We start from the raw sequence: 18,505 nt of genomic DNA, 5'->3' as shown, positions 1-18,505 counted from the left end.
CTGATTGTTTGATGGCTACAACTGTATATCTAATTAAGGCGTGTCTGCAATGTCGCAAACTGTTGTATCCAATTAAGGATATTTATTGGAATTGTAACAGGTTTCTTAGATTTGGACAGCCTACCATGTGGCATGGCTCGAGCGATGAGGGAATCTCAGGTGCTAACCGACACATTTGCTCCGGCATCTGTCCATGAATAGAGGAGACCCGTCCAAGGGTACCGATGCGGGAGTTGTCCATCCAACAGAACTCACATACATTTCAACCACTGTTTGAACTAACTGGACGGAATTAATGCAAACACAACGGATTTCATATAAACAAGACGAAATTCATTACATTCCCGACATACTTCAACTAAAAGCGGAGCTCGTCCGACTCTGCAGGTATAATTTTAAACATACTTCAACTAATCGACTAGTCTAATGCCGGCGCGGCAGATCTCCATTCTCGTGACATTCCCTGTTTGCAAATTTTTAGAATCCTCAAATTCCGAAAGGAAAAAAAGTTATGCTGAAATTTCAGTTTTTTTAATTTTTGTTAAATCTGGTGAAACTATGGTCAAACTACTTATTGAAGAAGTATTAGTGTTACTAAATAATTATTCAAGAATATTAGTGTTACTAAATAATTATTTCATTTTTTTTGAATTTTGGTCAAATCTGGTGTGTCATGTTTGCCGATGCCCGGCGTCAAGCTACCGTAGTACTTCCGGGGACTGGCGACGGGACGACGAACGACGATGAAGGGAAGCACTTTTAGCTTCTTGCTAACAATCGATCCGCAACTAGCTTCTGGCTAACAGTCAATCCTTCCCTGGACGTACGTGGACGTGTAGTGCTAGGACTTGTAGCCGGAACAGGGCACGCACATATCCGATTACTACCAGCCGATAGATCTATACTTTGATCGATTCAGCGCCCAGCACCGCACGCGGACTCTGATTGTTTGATGGCTACAACTGTATATCTAATTAAGGCGTGTCTGCAATGTCGCAAAGTGTTGTATCTAATTAACGATAGTTATTGGAAATTGTAATAGGTTTCTTAGATTTGGACAGCCTGCCATGTGGCATGGCTCGAGCGATGAGGGCATCTCAGGTGCTAACCGACAAATTTGCTCCGGCATCTGTCCACGAACAGAGGAGACCCGTCCAAGGATACTGATGCGGGAGCTGTCCATCCAACAGAACCCGCATACATTTCAACCACTGTTTGAAATAACCGGACGGAACTAATGCGAACACAACCTATTTCATATAAACAGGACGAAATTCATTACATTTCCGACATACTTCAACTAAAAGGGGAGCTCGTCCGACTCTGGAGGTATAATTTTGAACACACTTCAACTAATCGACTAGTCTAATGCCGGCGCGGCAGATCTCCATTGCCATGACATTCCCTGTTTGCAAATTTTTAGGATCCTCAAATTCTAAAAGGAAAAAAAGTTATGCTTAAATTTCAGTTTTTTTATTATTTTTTAGTTTTTGTTAAATCTGGTCAAACTATGGTCAAACTACTTATTCAAGAAGTATTACTGTTACTAAATAATTATTCAAGAATATTAGTGCAACTAAATAATTATTTCAATTTTTTTGAATTTTGGTCAAATCTGGTCTGTCATGTTTGCCGACGCCCGGCGTCGAGCTACCGTAGTACTTCCGGCGACTTGCGACGGGACGATGAAGGGAAGCACTTGTAGCTTCTTCCTTACAATCGATCCGCAACTAGCTTCTGGCTAACAATCGATCTTTCCCTGGACGTACGTGGACGTGTAGTGCTACGACTTGTAGCCGGAACAGGACACGCACGTATACAATTACTACCAGCCGGTCAATCTATACTTTGATCGATTCAGCGCCCAGCACCACACGTGGAGTGTGATTGGTTGATGGCTACAACTGTATATCTAATTAAGGCGTGTCTGCAATGTCGCAAAGTGTTGTATCTAATTAAGGATAGTTATTGGAATTGTAACAGGTTTCTTAGATTTGGACAGCCTGCCATGTGGCATGGCTCGAGCGATGAGGGCATCTCAGGTGCTAACCGACAAATTTGCTCCGGCATCTGTCCGCGAACAGAGGAGACCCGTCCAAGGATACTGATGCGGGAGCTGTCCATCCAACAGAACCCGCAGACATTTCAACCACGGTTTGAACTAACCGGACGGAATTAATGCAAACACAACGGATTTCATATAAACAGGACGAAATTCATTACATTTCTGACATAATCCTACTAAAAGTGGAGCTCGTCCGACTCTGGAGGTATAATTTTGAACATACTTCAACTAATCGACTAGTCTAATGCCGGCGCGGCAGATCTCCATTCCCATGACATTCCCTGTTTGCAAATTTTTAGAATCCTCAAATTCTAAAAGGAAAAAAAGTTATGCTCAAATTTCAGTTTTTTTATTTTTTTTTAATTTTTGTTAAATCTGGTCAAACTATGGTCAAACTACTTATTCAAGAAGTATTAGTGTTACTAAATAATTATTCAAGAATATTAGTGTTACTAAATAATTATTTTAGTTTTTTTGAATTTTGGTCAAATCTGGTCTGTCATGTTTGCCGACGCCCGACGTCGAGCTGCCGTAATACTTCCGGCGACTGGCGACGGGATGACGAACGACGATGAAGGGAAGCACTTTTAGCTTCTTGCTAACAACCGATCCGCAACTAGCTTCTGGCTAACAGTCGATCCTTCCCTGGACGTGTAGTGCTAGGACTTGTAGCCGGAACAGGGTACGCACGTATACAATTACTACCAGCCGATCGATCTATACTTTGATCGATTCAGCGCCCAGCACTGCACGCGGACTCTGATTGTTTGATGGCTACAACTGTATATCTAATTAAGGCGTGTCTACAATGTCGCAAAGTGTTATATCTAATTAAGGATAATTATTGGAATTGTAACAGGTTTCTTAGATTTGGACAGCCTGCCATGTGGCATGGCTCGAGCGATGAGGGCATCTCAGGTGCTAACCGACAAATTTGCTCCGGCATCTGTCCGCGAACAGAGCAGACCCGTCCAAGGATACTGATGCGGGAGCTGTCCATCCAACAGAACCCGCATACATTTCAACCACTGTTTGAAATAACCGGACGGAATTAATGCAAACACAACGGATTTCATATAAACAGGACGAAATTCATTACATTTTCGACATACTTCAACTAAAAGCGGAGCTCGTCCGACTCTGGAGGTATAATTTTGAACATACTTCAATTAATCGACTAGTCTAATGCCGGCGCGGAAGATCTCCATTCCCATGACATTCCCTGTTTGCAAATTTTTAGAATCCTCAAATTCTAAAAGGAAAAAGTTATGCTCAAATTTCAGTTTTTTTTTATTTTTTTGATTTTTTGTTAAATCTGGTCAAACTATGGTCAAACTACTTATTCAAGAAGTATTAGTGTTACTAAATAATTATTCAAGAATATTAGTGCTACTAAATAATTATTTTAGTTTTTTTGAATTTTGGTCAAATCTGGTCTGTCATGTTTGCCGACGCCCGGCGTCGAGGTGTCGTAGTACTTCCGGCGACTGGCGATGGGACGACGAACGACGATGAAGGGAAGCACTTGTAGCTTCTTGCTAACAATCGATCCGCAACTAGCTTCTGGCTAACAATCGATCCTTCCCTGGACGTACGTGGACGTGTAGTGGTACGACTTGTAGCCGGAACAGGACACACACGTATACAATTACTACCAGCCGGTCGATCTATACTTTGATCGATTCAGCGCCCAGCACCGCACGCGAACTATGATTGTTTGATGGCTACAACTGTATATCTAATTAAGGCGTGTCTGCAATGTCGCAAAGTGTTGTATCTAATTAAGGATAGTTATTGGAATTGTAACAGATTTCTTAGATTTGCACAGCCTGCCATGTGGCATGGCTCGAGCGATGAGGGCATCTCAGGTGCTGACCGACGAATTTGCTCCGGCATCTGTCCATGAACAGAGGAGACCTGTCCAAGGATACTGATGCGGGAGATGTCCATCCAACAGAACCCGTAGATATTTCAACCACTGTTTGAACTAACCGGACGGAATTTATGCAAACACAACGGATTTCATATAAACAAGACGAAATTCATTATATTTCCGACATACTTCAACTAAAAGCGGAGCTCGTCCGACTCTGGAGGTATAATTTTGAACATACTTCAACTAATCGACTAGTCTAATGCCGGCGCGGCAGATCTCCATTCCCATGACATTCCCTGTTTGCAAATTTTTAGAATCCTCAAATTCTAAAAGGAAAAAAAGTTATGCTCAAGTTTCAGTTTTTTTATTTTTTTAATTTTTGTTAAATCTGGTCAAACTATGGTCAAACTACTTATTCAAGAAGTATTAGTGTTACTAAATAATTATTCAAGAATATTAATGTTACTAAATAATTATTTCAGTTTTTTTGAATTTTGGTCAAATCTGGTCTGTCATGTTTGCCGACGCCCGGCGTCGAGGTGCCGTAGTACTTCCGGCGACTGGCGACGGGACGGCGAACGACGATGAAGAGAAGCACTTGTAGCTTTTGCTAATAATCGATCCGCAACTAGCTTCTGGCTAACAATCGATCATTCGCTGGACGTACGTGGATGTGTAGTGCTAGGACTTGCAGCCGGAACAGGACACGCACGTATACAATTACTACCAGCCGATCGATCTATACTTTGATTGATTCAGCACCCAGCACCGCACACGGACTCTGATTGTTTGATGGCTACAACTATATATCTAATTAAGGCGTGTCTGCAATGTCGCAAAGTGTCGTATCTAATTAAGGATAGTTATTGGAATTGTAACAGGTTTCTTAGATTTGGACAGCCTGCCATGTGGCATGGCTCGAGCGATGAGGGCATCTCAGGTGCTGACCAACAAATTTGCTTCGGCATCTGTCCATGAACAGAGGAGACCCGTCCAAGGATACTGATGCGGGAGCTGTCCATCCAACACAACCCGTAGACATTTCAACCACTTTTTGAACTAACTGGACGGAATTAATGCAAACACAACGGATTTCATATAAACAGGACGAGATTCATTACATTTCCGACATACTTCAACTAAAAGCGGAGCTCGTCCGACTCTGAAGGTATAATTTTGAACACACTTCCAATAATCGACTAGTCTAATGCAGGCGCGGCAGATCTCCATTCCAATGACGTTCCCTGTTTGCAAATTTTTAGAATCCTCAAATTCTAAAAGGAAAAAAAGTTATGCTTAAATTTCAGTTTTTTTATTTTTTTTAATTTTTGTTAAATCTGGTCAAAATATGGTCAAACTACTTATTCAAGAAGTATTACTGTTACTAAAGAATTATTCAAGAATATTAGTGCTACTAAATAATTATTTTAGTTTTTTTGAATTTTGGACAAATCTGGTCTGTCATGTTTGCCGACGCCCGGCGTCGAGCTGCCGTAGTACTTCCGGCGACTGGCGACGGGACGACGAACAACGATGAAGGGAAGCACTTGTAGCTTCTTGCTAACAATCGATCCGCAACTAGCTTCTGGCTAAGAATCGATCCTTCCATGGACGTACGTGGACGTGTAGTGCTAGGACTTGTAGCCCGAACAGGACACGCACGTATACAATTACTACCAGCCGATCGATCTATACTTTCATCGATTCAGCGCCTAGCACCGCACACGGACTCTAATTGTTTGATGGCTACAGCTGTATATCTAATTAAGGCGTGTCTGTAATGTCGCAAAGTGTTGTATCTGATTAAAGATAGTTATTGGAATTGTAACAGGTTTCTTAGAGTTAGACAGCCTGCCATGTGGCATGGCACGAGCGATGAGGGGATCTCAGGTGCTAACCGACAAATTTGCTCCGGCATCTGTCGAAGAACAGAGGAGACCTGTCCAAGGATACTGATGTGGGAGTTGTCCATCCAACAGAACCCGCATATATTTCAACCACTGTTCGAACTAACCGGACAGAATTAATGCAAACACTATGGATTTTATATAAACAGGACGAAATTCATTACATATCCGACATACTCCAACTAAAAGCGGAGCTCGTCCGACTCTGGAGGTATAATTTTGAACATACTTCAACTAATCGACTAGTCTAATGCCGGCGCGGCACATCTCCATTCCCATGACATTCCCTGTTTGCAAATTTTTAGAATCCTCAAATTCTAAAAGGAAAAAAGTTATGCTCAAATTTCAGTTTTTTTTTTTGTTTTTTTGATTTTTTGTTAAATCTGGTCAAACTATGGTCAAACTACTTATTCAAGAAGTATTAGTCTTACTAAATAATTATTCAAGAATATTAGTGCTACAAAATAATTATTTTAGTTTTTTTGAATTTCGGTCAAATCCGGTCTGTCATGTTTACCGACGGCCGGCGTCGAGGTGCCGTAGTACTTCCGGCGACTGGCGATGGGACGACGAACGACGATGAAGGGAAGCACTTGTAGCTTCTTGCTAACAATCGATCCGCAACTAGCTTCTGGCTAACAATCGATCCTTCCCTGGACGTACGTGGACGTGTAGTGGTACGACTTGTAGCCGGAATAGGACACACACGTATACAATTACTACCAGCCGATCGATCTATACTTTGATCGATTCAACGTCCAGCACCGCGCATGGACTGTGATTGTTTGATGGCTACAACTGTATATCTAATTAAGGCGTGTCTGCAATGTCGCAAAGTGTTGTATCTAATTAAGGATAGTTATTGGAATTGTAACAGATTTCTTAGATTTGCACAGCCTGCCATGTGGCATGGCTCGAGCGATGAGGGCATCTCAGGTGCTGACCGACGAATTTGCTCCGGCATCTGTCCATGAACAGAGGAGACCTGTCCAAGGATACTGATGCGGGAGATGTCCATCCAACAGAACCCGTAGACATTTCAACCACTGTTTGAACTAACCGGACGGAATTTATGCAAACACAACGGATTTCATATAAACAAGACGAAATTCATTATATTTCCGACATACTTCAACTAAAAGCGGAGCTCGTCCGACTCTGGAGGTATAATTTTGAACATAATTCAACTAATCGACTAGTCTAATGCCGGCACGGCAGATCTCCATTCCCATGACATTCCCTGTTTGCAAATCTTTAGAATCCTCAAATTCTAAAAGGAAAAAAAGTTATGCTCAAGTTTCAGTTTTTTTATTTTTTTTATTTTTGTTAAATCTGGTCAAACTATGGTCAAACTACTTATTCAAGAAGTATTAGTGTTACTAAATAATTATTCAAGCATATTAGTGTTACTAAATAATTATTTCAGTTTTTTTGAATTTTGGTCAAATCTGGTCTGTCATGTTTGCCGACGCCCGGCGTCGAGGTGCCGTAGTACTTCCGGCGACTGGCGACGGGACGGCGAACAACGATGAAGAGAAGCACTTGTAGCTTTTGCTAATAATCGATCCGCAACTAGCTTCTGGCTAACAATCGATCCTTCGCTGGACGTACGTGGATGTGTAGTGCTAGGACTTGCAGCCGGAACAGGACACGCACGTATACAATTACTACCAGCCGATCGATCTATACTTTGATTGATTCAGCACCCAGCACCGCACACGGACTCTGATTGTTTGATGGCTACAACTGTATATCTAATTAAGGCGTGTCTGCAATGTCGCAAAGTGTCGTATCTAATTAAGGATAGTTATTGGAATTGTAACAGGTTTCTTAGATTTGGACAGCCTGCCATGTGGCATGGCTCGAGCGATGAGGGCATCTCAGGTGCTGACCGACAAATTTGCTCCGGCATCTGTCCATGAACAGAGGAGACCCGTCCAAGGATACTGATGCGGGAGCTGTCCATCCAACAGAACCCGTAGACATTTCAACCACTTTTTGAACTAACTGGACGGAATTAATGCAAACACAACGGATTTCATATAAACAGGACGAGATTCATTACATTTCCGACATACTTCAACTAAAAGCGGAGCTCGTCCGACTCTGAAGGTATAATTTTGAACACACTTCCAATAATCGACTAGTCTATGCAGGCGCGGCAGATCTCCATTCCAATGACATTCCCTGTTTGCAAATTTTTAGAATCCTCAAATTCTAAAAGGAAAAAAAGTTATGCTTAAATTTCAGTTTTTTTATTTTTTTTAATTTTTGTTAAATCTGGTCAAAATATGGTCAAACTACTTATTCAAGAAGTATTACTGTTACTAAAGAATTATTCAAGAATATTAGCGCTACTAAATAATTATTTTAGTTTTTTTGAATTTTGGACAAATCTGGTCTGTCATGTTTGCCGACGCCCGGCGTCGAGCTGCCGTAGTACTTCCGTTGACTGGCGACGGGACGACGAACAACGATGAAGGGAAGCACTTGTAGCTTCTTGCTAACAATCGATCCGCAACTAGCTTCTGGCTAAGAATCGATCCTTCCATGGACGTACGTGGACGTGTAGTGCTAGGACTTGTAGCCGGAACAGGACACGCACGTATACAATTACTACCAGCCGATCGATCTATACTTTCATCGATTCAGCGCCTAGCACCGCACACGGACTCTAATTGTTTGATGGCTACAGCTGTATATCTAATTAAGGCGTGTCTGTAATGTCGCAAAGTGTTGTATCTGATTAAAGATAGTTATTGGAATTGTAACAGGTTTCTTAGAGTTAGACAGCCTGCCATGTGGCATGGCACGAGCGATGAGGGGATCTCAGGTGCTAACCGACAAATTTGCTCCGGCATCTGTCGAAGAACAGAGGAGACCTGTCCAAGGATACTGATGTGGGAGTTGTCCATCCAACAGAACCCGCATACATTTCAACCACTGTTCGAACTAACCGGACAGAATTAATGCAAACACTACGGATTTAATATAAACAGGACGAAATTCATTACATATCCGACATACTCCAACTAAAAGCGGAGCTCGTCCGACTCTGGAGGTATAATTTTGAACATACTTCAACTAATCGACTAGTCTAATGCCGGCGCGGCACATCTCCATTCCCATGACATTCCCTGTTTGCAAATTTTTAGAATCCTCAAATTCTAAAAGGAAAAAAGTTATGCTCAAATTTCAGTTTTTTTTTATTTTTTGATTTTTTGTTAAATCTGATCAAACTATGGTCAAACTACTTATTAAAGAAGTATTAGTGTTACTAAATAATTATTCAAGAATATTAGTGCTACTAAATAATTATTTTAGTTTTTTTGAATTTTGGTCAAATCTGGTCTGTCATGTTTGCCGACGGCCGGCGTCGAGGTGCCGTAGTACTTCCGGCGACTGGCGATGGGACGACGAACGACGATGAAGGGAAGCACTTGTAGCTTCTTGCTAACAATCGATCCGCAACTAGCTTCTGGCTAACAATCGATCCTTCCCTGGACGTACGTGGACGTGTAGTGGTACGACTTGTAGCCGGAATAGGACACACACGTATACAATTACTACCAGCCGATCGATCTATACTTTGATCGATTCAGCGCCCAGCACCGTACGCGGACTGTGATTGTTTGATGGCTACAACTGTATATCTAATTAAGGCGTGTCTGCAATGTCGCAAAGTGTTGTATCTAATTAAGCATAGTTATTGGAATTGTAACAGATTTCTTAGATTTGCACAGCCTGCCATGTGGCATGGCTCGAGCGATGAGGGCATCTCAGGTGCTGACCGACGAATTTGCTCCGGCATCTGTCCATGAACAGAGGAGACCCGTCCAAGGATACTGATGCGGGAGATGTCCATCCAACAGAACCCGTAGACATTTCAACCACTGTTTGAACTAACCGGACAGAATTTATGCAAACACAACGGATTTCATATAAACAAAACGAAATTCATTATATTTCCGACATACTTCAACTAAAAGCGGAGCTCGTCCGACTCTGGAGGTATAATTTTGAACGTACTTCAACTAATCGACTAGTCTAATGCCGGTGCGGCAGATCTCCATTCCCATGACATTCCCTGTTTGCAAATTTTTAGAATCCTCAAATTCTAAAAGGAAAAAAAGTTATGCTCAAATTTCAGTTTTTTTATTTTTTTAATTTTTGTTAAATCTGGTCAAACTATGGTCAAACTACTTATTCAAGAAGTATTAGTGTTACTAAATAATTATTCAAGAATATTAGTGTTACTAAATAATTATTTCAGTTTTTTTTTTGAATTTTGGTCAAATCTGGTCTGTCATGTTTGCCGACGCCCGGCGTCGAGGTGCCGTAGTACTTCCAGCGACTGGCGACGGGACGGCGAACGACGATGAAGAGAAGCACTTGTAGCTTTTGCTAATAATCGATCCGCAACTAGCTTCTGGCTAACAATCGATCCTTCGTTGTACGTACGTGGATGTGTAATGCTAGGACTTGCAGCCGGAACAGGACACGCACGTATACAATTACTACCAGCCGATCGATCTATACTTTGATTGATTCAGCACCCACCACCGCACGCGGACTCTGATTGTTTGATGGCTACAACTGTATATCTAATTAAGGTGTGTCTGCAATGTCGCAAAGTGTCGTATATAATTAAGGATAGTTATTGGAATTGTAACAGGTTTCTTAGATTTGGACAGCCTGCCATGTGGCATGGCTCGAGCGATGAGGGCATCTCAGGTGCTGACCGAGAAATTTGCTCCGGCATCTGTCCATGAACAGAGGAGACCCGTCCAAGGATATTGATGCGGGAGCTGTCCATCCAACAGAACCCGTAGACATTTCAACCACTTTTTGAACTAACTGGACGGAATTAATGCAAACACAACGGATTTCATATAAACAGGACGAGATTCATTACATTTCCGACATACTTCAACTAAAAGCGGAGCTCGGTCGACTCTGAAGGTATAATTTTGAACACACTTCCAATAATCGACTAGTCTAATGCAGGCGCGGCAGATCTCCATTCCAATGACATTCCCTGTTTGCAAATTTTTAGAATCCTCAAATTCTAAAAGGAAAAAAAGTTATGCTCAAATTTCAGTTTTTTTATTTTTTTTAATTTTTGTTAAATCTGGTCAAACTATGGTCAAACTACTTATTCAAGAAGTATTACTGTTACTAAAGAATTATTCAAGAATATTAGTGCTACTAAATAATTATTTCAGTTTTTTTGAATTTTGGACAAATCTGATCTGTCATGTTTGCCGACGCCCGGCGTCGAGCTGCCGTAGTACTTCCGGCGACTGGCGACGGGACAACGAACAACGATGAAGGGAAGCACTTGTAGCTTCTTGCTAACAATCGATCCGCAACTAGCTTCTGGCTAAGAATCGATCCTTCCATGGACGTACGTGGACGTGTAGTGCTAGGACTTGTAGCCGGAACAGGACACGCACGTATACAATTACTACCAGCGATCGATCTATACTTTGATCGATTCAGCACCCAGCACCGCACACGGACTCTGTTTGTTTGATGGCTACAGCTGTATATCTAATTAAGGCGTGTCTGTAATGTCGCAAAGTGTTGTATCTGATTAAAGATAGTTATTGGAATTGTAACAGGTTTCTTAGATTTAGACAGCCTGCCATGTGGCATGGCACGAGCGATGAGGGGATCTCAGGTGCTAACCGACAAATTGGCTCCGGCATCTGTCGAAGAACAGAGGAGACTTGTCCAAGGATACTGATGTGGGAGTTGTCCATCCAACAGAACCCGCATACATTTCAACCACTGTTCGAACAAACCGGACAGAATTAATGCAAACACTACGGATATAAACAGGACGAAATTCATTACATATCCGACATACTCCAACTAAAAGCGGAGCTCGTCCAACTCTGGAGGTATAATTTTGAACATACTTCAACTAATCGACTAGTCTAATGCCGGCGCGGCACATCTCCATTCCCATGACATTCCCTATTTGCAAATTTTTAGAATCCTCAAATTTTAAAAGGAAAAAAAGTTACGCTCAAATTTCAGTATTTTTTATTTTTTTTAAATCTGGTCAAACTATGGTCAAACTACTTATTCAAGAAGTATTAGTGTTACTAAATATTTATTCAAGAATATTAGTGTTATTAAATAATTATTTAAGTTTTTTTGAATTTTGGTCAAATCTGGTCTGTCATGTTTGCCGACGCCCGGCGTCGAGCTGCCGTAGTACTTCCGGCGACTGGCGACGGGACGACGAACGACGACGAAGGGAAGCACTCGTAGCTTCTTGCTAACAATCGATTTACAACTAGCTTCTAGCTAACAATCGATCCTTCCCTCGACATACGTGGACGTGTAGTGCAAGGACTTGTAGCCAGAACAAGACACGCACGTATACAATTACTACCAGCCGATCGATCTATAATTTGATCGATTCAGCGACCAGCACCGCATGCGGACTCTGATTGTTTGATGGCTACAACTGTATATCTAATTAAGGCGTGTCTACAATGTCGCAAATTGTTGTATCTGATTAAGGATAGTTATTGGAATTGTAACAGGTTTCTTAGATTTGGACAGCCTGCCATGTGGCATGGCTCGAGCGATGAGGGCATCTCAGGTGCTAACCGACAAATTTGATCCGGCATCTGTCCACGAACAGAGGAGACCCGTCCAAGGATACTGATGTGGGAGCTGTCCATCCAACAGAACCCGCATATATTTCAACCACTGTTCGAACTAACCGGACGGAATTAATGCAAACACTACGGATTTAATATAAACAGGACGAAATTAATTACATATCCGACATACTTCAACTAAAAGCGGAGCTCGTCCGACTCTGGAGGTATAATTTTGAACATACTTCAACTAATAGACTAGTCTAATGCCAGTGCGGCAGATCTCCATTCCCTTGACATTCCCTGTTTGCAAATTTTTAGAATCCTCAAATTCTAAAAGGAAAAAAAAGTTATGCTCAAATTTCTGGTTTTTTTATTTTTTTTTATTTTTGTTAAATCTGGTCAAACTATGGTCAAACTACTTATTCAAGAATTATTAGTGTTACTAAATAATTATTCAAGAATATTAGTATTACTAAATAATTATTTCAGTTTTTTTGAATTTTGGTCAAATCTGGTCTGTCATGTTTGCTGACGCCCGTCATAGAGCTGCCGTAGTACTTCCGGTGACTGGCGACGGGACGACGAACGGCGATGAAGGGAAGCACTTATAGCTTCTTGCTAAAAATCGATCCGCAACTAGCTTCTGGCTAACAATCGATCCTTCCCTGGACGTACTTGGATGTGTAGTGCTAGGACTTGTTGCCGGAACAGGACACGCACGTATACAATTACTACCAGCCGATCGATCTATACTTTGATCGATTCAGCGCCCAGCACCGCACGCGGACTCTGACTGTTTGATGGCTATAACAGTATATCTAATTAAGGCGTGTCTGCAATGTCGCAAAGTGTTGTATCTAATTAAGGATAGTTTTAGGAATTGTAACATGTTTCTTAGATTTGGACAGCCTGCCATGTAGCATGGCTCGAGCGATGAGGGCATCTCAGGTGCTAACCAAAAAATTTGCTACGGCATCTGTCCACGAACAGAGGAGACCCATCCAAGGATACTGATGCGGGAGCTGTCCATCCAACAGAACCCCATACATTTCAACCACTGTTTGAACTAACCGGACGGAATTAATGCAAACACGACGGATTTCATATAAACAGTTCGAAATTCAATACATTACCGACATACTTCAACTAAAAGCGGAGCTCGTCCGACTCTGGAGGTATAATTTTGAACATACTTCAACTAATCGACTAGTCTAATACCGGCGCGGCAGATCTCCATTCCCATGACATTCCCTGTTTGCAAATTTTTAGAATCCTCAAATTCTAAAAGGAAAAAAAAGTTATGCTCAAATTTCAGTTTTTTTATTTTTTTATTTTTGTTAAATCTATTCAAACTATGGTCAAACTACTTATTCAAGAAGTATTAGTGTTACTAAATAAACATTCAAAAATATTAGTGTTACTAAATAAATAGTACAGTTTTTTGAATTTTGGTCAAACCTGGTCTGTCATGTTTGCCGACTCCCGGCGTCGAGCTGCCGTAGTACTTCCGGCGGCTGGCGACGGGACGATGAACGACGATGAAGGGAAGCACTTGTAGCTTCTTGCTAACAATCGACCCGCAACTAGCTTCTAGCTTACAATCGATCCTTTCCTGGACGTACGTGGACGTGTAGTGCTAGGTCTTGTAGCCGGAACAGGACACGCACGTATACAATTACTACCAGTCGATTGATCTACACTTTGATCGATTCAGCGCCCAGCATCGCACGTGGTCTCTGATTGTTTGATGGCTACAGCTATATATCTAATTAAGGCATGTCTGCAAGGTCGCAAAGTGTTGTATCTAATTAAGGATAGTTATTGGAATTGTAACAGGTTTCTTAGATTTGGACAGCCTGCCATGTGGCATGCCTCGAGCGATGAGGGCATCTCAGGTGCTAACCGACAAATTTGCTCCGGTATCTGTCCACGGACAAAGGAGACCCGACCAAGGATACTGATGCGGGAGCTGTCCATCCAACAGAACCCGCATACATTTCAACCACTGTTTGAACTAACCGAACGGAATTAATGCAAACACAACAGATTTCATATAAACAGGACGAAATTCATTACATTTCCGACATACTTCAACTAAAAGCGCAGCTCATCTGACTCTGGAGGTATAATTTTGAAAATACTTCAACTAATCGACTAGTCTAATGCCGGTGCGGCAGATCTCCATTCCCATGACATTCCCTGTTTCCAAACTTTTAGAAGCCTCAAATTCTAAAAGGAAAAAAGTTATGCTCAAATTTCAGTCTTTTTTTTATTTTTTTAACTTTTGTTAAATCTGGTCAAACTATGGTCAAACTACTTATTCAAGAAGTATTAGTGTTAATAAATAATTATTCAAGAATATTAGTGTTACTAAATAATTATTTCAATTTTTTTGAATTTTGGTCAAATCTGGTCTGTCGTGTTTGCCGACGCCCGGCGTCGAGCTGCCGTAGTACTTCCGGCGACTGGCGACGGGACGACGAACAACGATGAAGGGAAGCACTTATAGCTTCCTGCTAACAATCGATCCGCAACTAACTTCTGGCTAAAAATCGATCCTTCCCTGGACGTACGTGGACGTGTAGTGCTAGGACTTGTAGCCGGAACAGGACACACACGTATACAATTACTACCAGCCGATCGATCTATACTTTGATCGATTCAGCGCCTAGCACCACACGCGGACTCTGATTGTTTGATGGCTACAATTGTATATCTAATTAAGGCGTGTCTGCAATGTCGCAAAGTGTTGTATCTAATTAAGGATAGTTATTGGAATTGTAACAGGTTTCTTAGATTTGGACAGCCTGCCATGTGGCATGGCTCGAGCGATGAGGGCATCTCATGTGCTAACCGACAAATTTGCTCCGGCATCTGTCCACGAACAGAGGAGACCCGTCCAAGGATACTGATGCGGGAGCTGTCCATCCAACAGAACCCGCATACATTTCAACCACTGTTTGAACTAACCGGACGGAATTAATGCAAACACAATGGATTTCATATAAACAGGACGAAATTGATTACATTTCCGACATATTTCAACTAAAAGCGGAGCTCGTCCGACTCTGGAGGTATAATTTTGAACATACTTCAACTAATCGACTAGTCTAATGCCGGCGCGGCAGATCTCCATTCCCATGACATTCCTTGTTTGCAAATTTTGAGAATCCTCAAATTCTAAAAGGAAAAAAAGTTATGCTCAAATCTCAATTTTTTTTATTTTTTTTTATTTTTTGTTAAATCTGGTCAAACTATGGTCAAACTACTTATTCAAGAAGTATTAGTGTGACCAAATAATTATTCAAGAATATTAATGTTACTAAATAATTATTTTAGTTTTTTTGAATTTTGGTCAAATCTGGTCTGTCATGTTTGCCAACGCCCGGTGTCGAGCTGACGTAGTACTTCCGGCGACTAGCAACGGGACGACGAACGATGATGAAGGAAAGCACTTGTAGCTTCTTGCTAACAATCGATCCGCAACTAGCTTCTGACTAACAATCGATCCTTCCCAGGACGTACGTGGACGTGTAGTGCTAGGACTAGTAGCCGGAACAGGACACACACGTATACAATTAGTACCAGCCGATTGATCTATACTTTGATCGATTCAGCGCCCAGCACCGCACAAGGACTCTGATTGTTTGATGGCTACAACTGTATATCTAATTAAGGCGTGTCTGCAATGTCGCAAAGTGTTGTATCTAATTAAGGATAGTTATTGTAATTGTAACAGGTTTCTTAGATTTGCACAGCCTGCCATGTGGCATGGCTCGAGCGATGAGGGCATCTCATGTGCTAACCGATAAATTTGCTCCGGCATCTTTCCACGAACAGAGGAGACCCGTCCAAGGATACTGATGCGGCAGCTGTCCATCCAACAGAACCCGCATATATTTCAACCACTTTTTGAACTAACCGGACGGAATTAAAGCAAACACAATGGATTTCATATAAAGAGGACGAAATTCATTACATTTCCGATATACTTCAACTAAAAGCGGAGCTCGTCCGACTCTGGAGGTATAACTTTGAACATACTTCAACTAATCGACTAGTCTAATGCCGGCACGGCAGATCTCCATTCCCATGACATTCCTTGTTTGCAAATTTTTAGAATACTCAAATTCTAAAAGTAAAAAAAAGTTATGCTCAAATTTCAATTTTTTTGGTCAAACTATGGTCAAACTACTTATTCAAGAAGTATTAGTGTTACTAAATAATTATTCAAGAATATTAGTGTTATTAAACAATTATTTCAGTTTTTTTGGATTTTGGTCAAATATGGTCTGTCATGTTTGCTGATGCCCGACGTCGAGCTGCCGTGGTACTTCCGGCGACTGGCGACGGGACGACGAACGACGATGAAGGAAAGAACTTGTAGCTTCTTGCTAACAATCGATCCGCAACTAGCTTCTGGCTAAGAATCGATCCTTCCATGGACGTACGTGGACGTGTAATGCTAGGACTTGTAGCCGAAACAGGACACGCACGTATACAATTACTATCAGTCGATTTATCTATACTTTGATCGATTCAGCGCCCAGCACCGCACGTGGACTCTGATTGTTTGATGGCTACAACTGTATATCTAATTAAGGCGTGTCTGCAATGTCGCAAAGTGTTGTATCAAATTAAGGATGGTTATTTTAATTGTAACAGATTTCTTAGATTTGGACAGCCTACCATGTGGCATGGCTCGAGCGATGAGGGCATCTCAGGTGCTAACCGACAAATTTGCTCCGGCATCTGTCCACGAACAGAGGAGACCTGTCCAAGGATACTGATGCGGGAGCTGCCCATCCCATAGAACCCGCATAAATTTCAACCACTGTTTGAACTAACTGGACGGAATTAATGCAAACACAACGGATTTCATATAAACAGGACGAAATTCATTACATTTCCGACATACTTCAACTAAAAGCGGAGCTCGTCCGACTCTGGAGGTATAATTTTGAACATACTTCAACTAATCGACTAGTCTAATGCCGGCGCGGCAGATCTCCATTCCCATGACATTCCTTGTTTGTAAAATTTTAGAATCCCCAAATTCTAAAAGGAAAAAAAATTATGCTCAAATTTCAGTTTTTTTATTTTTTTTTATTTTTTGTTAAATATGGTCAAACTATGGTCAAACTACTTACTCAAGAAGTATTAGTGTTACTAAATAATTATTCAAGAATATTAGTGTTACTAAATAATTATTTCAGTTTTTTTTAAATTTTGGTCAAATCTGTTCTGTCATGTTTGCTGACGCCCGGCGTCTAGCTGCCGTAGTACTTCCGGCGACTGGCGACGGGACGATGAACGACGATGAAGGAAAGCACTTGTAGCTTCTTGCTAAAAATCGATCCGCAACTAGCTTCTGGCTAACAATCGATCGTTCCCTGGACGTACGTGGACGTGTAGTGCTAGGACTTGTAGCTGGAACAGGATACACACGTATACAATTACTACCAGCCAATCGATCTATAATTTGATGGATTCAGCGCCCAGCACTGCACGCGGACTCTGATTGTTTTATGGCTACAACTGTATAACTAATTAAGGCGTGTCTGTAATGTCGCAAAGTGTTGTATCTAATTAAGGCTAGTTATTGGAATTGTAACAGGTTTCTTAGATTTGGACAGCCTGCAATGTGGCATGGCTCGAGCGATGAGGGCATCTCAGGTGCTAACTGACAAATTTTCTCGGCATCTGTCCACGAACAGAGGAGACCCGTCCAAGGATACTGATGCTGGAGCTGTCCATCCAACAGAACCCGCATAAATTTCAACCACTATTTGAACTAACAGGACGGAATTAAAGCAAACACAACGGATTTCATATAAACAGGACGAAATTCATTACATTTCCGACATACTTCAACTAAAATCGGAGCTCGTCCGACTCTGGAGGTATAATTTCAAACATACTTCAACTAATCGACTAGTCTAATGTCGGCGCGGCGGATCTCCATTCCCATGACATTCCTTGTTTGCAAATTTTTAAAATCCTCAAATTCTAAAAGGAAAAAAAAGTTAGGCTC

General features: G+C 41.6%; 1 protein-coding gene across 1 annotated transcript in view; it reads left to right on the top strand.

The window, feature by feature from the left end:
• The window catches only part of LOC119279122 (disease resistance protein RGA5-like), a 143,759-nt gene extending 125,513 nt beyond the window's left edge, over window positions 1–18,246 (top strand). The window contains exon 8 of the mRNA XM_037560503.1: window positions 18,089–18,246. Coding sequence (XP_037416400.1) covers window positions 18,089–18,246 — 158 coding nt within the window. The remainder of the gene's footprint in view (window positions 1–18,088) is intronic.
• The last annotated feature ends 259 nt before the right edge of the window (window positions 18,247–18,505 follow it).

Source organism: Triticum dicoccoides, chromosome 3B, assembly GCF_002162155.2.
Source record: "Triticum dicoccoides isolate Atlit2015 ecotype Zavitan chromosome 3B, WEW_v2.0, whole genome shotgun sequence".
Classification (NCBI taxonomy): Eukaryota; Viridiplantae; Streptophyta; class Magnoliopsida; order Poales; family Poaceae; genus Triticum; species Triticum dicoccoides.
The sequence above is the reverse complement of the archived record's forward strand: the minus strand, read 5'-3'. Positions and strand labels throughout refer to the sequence as shown.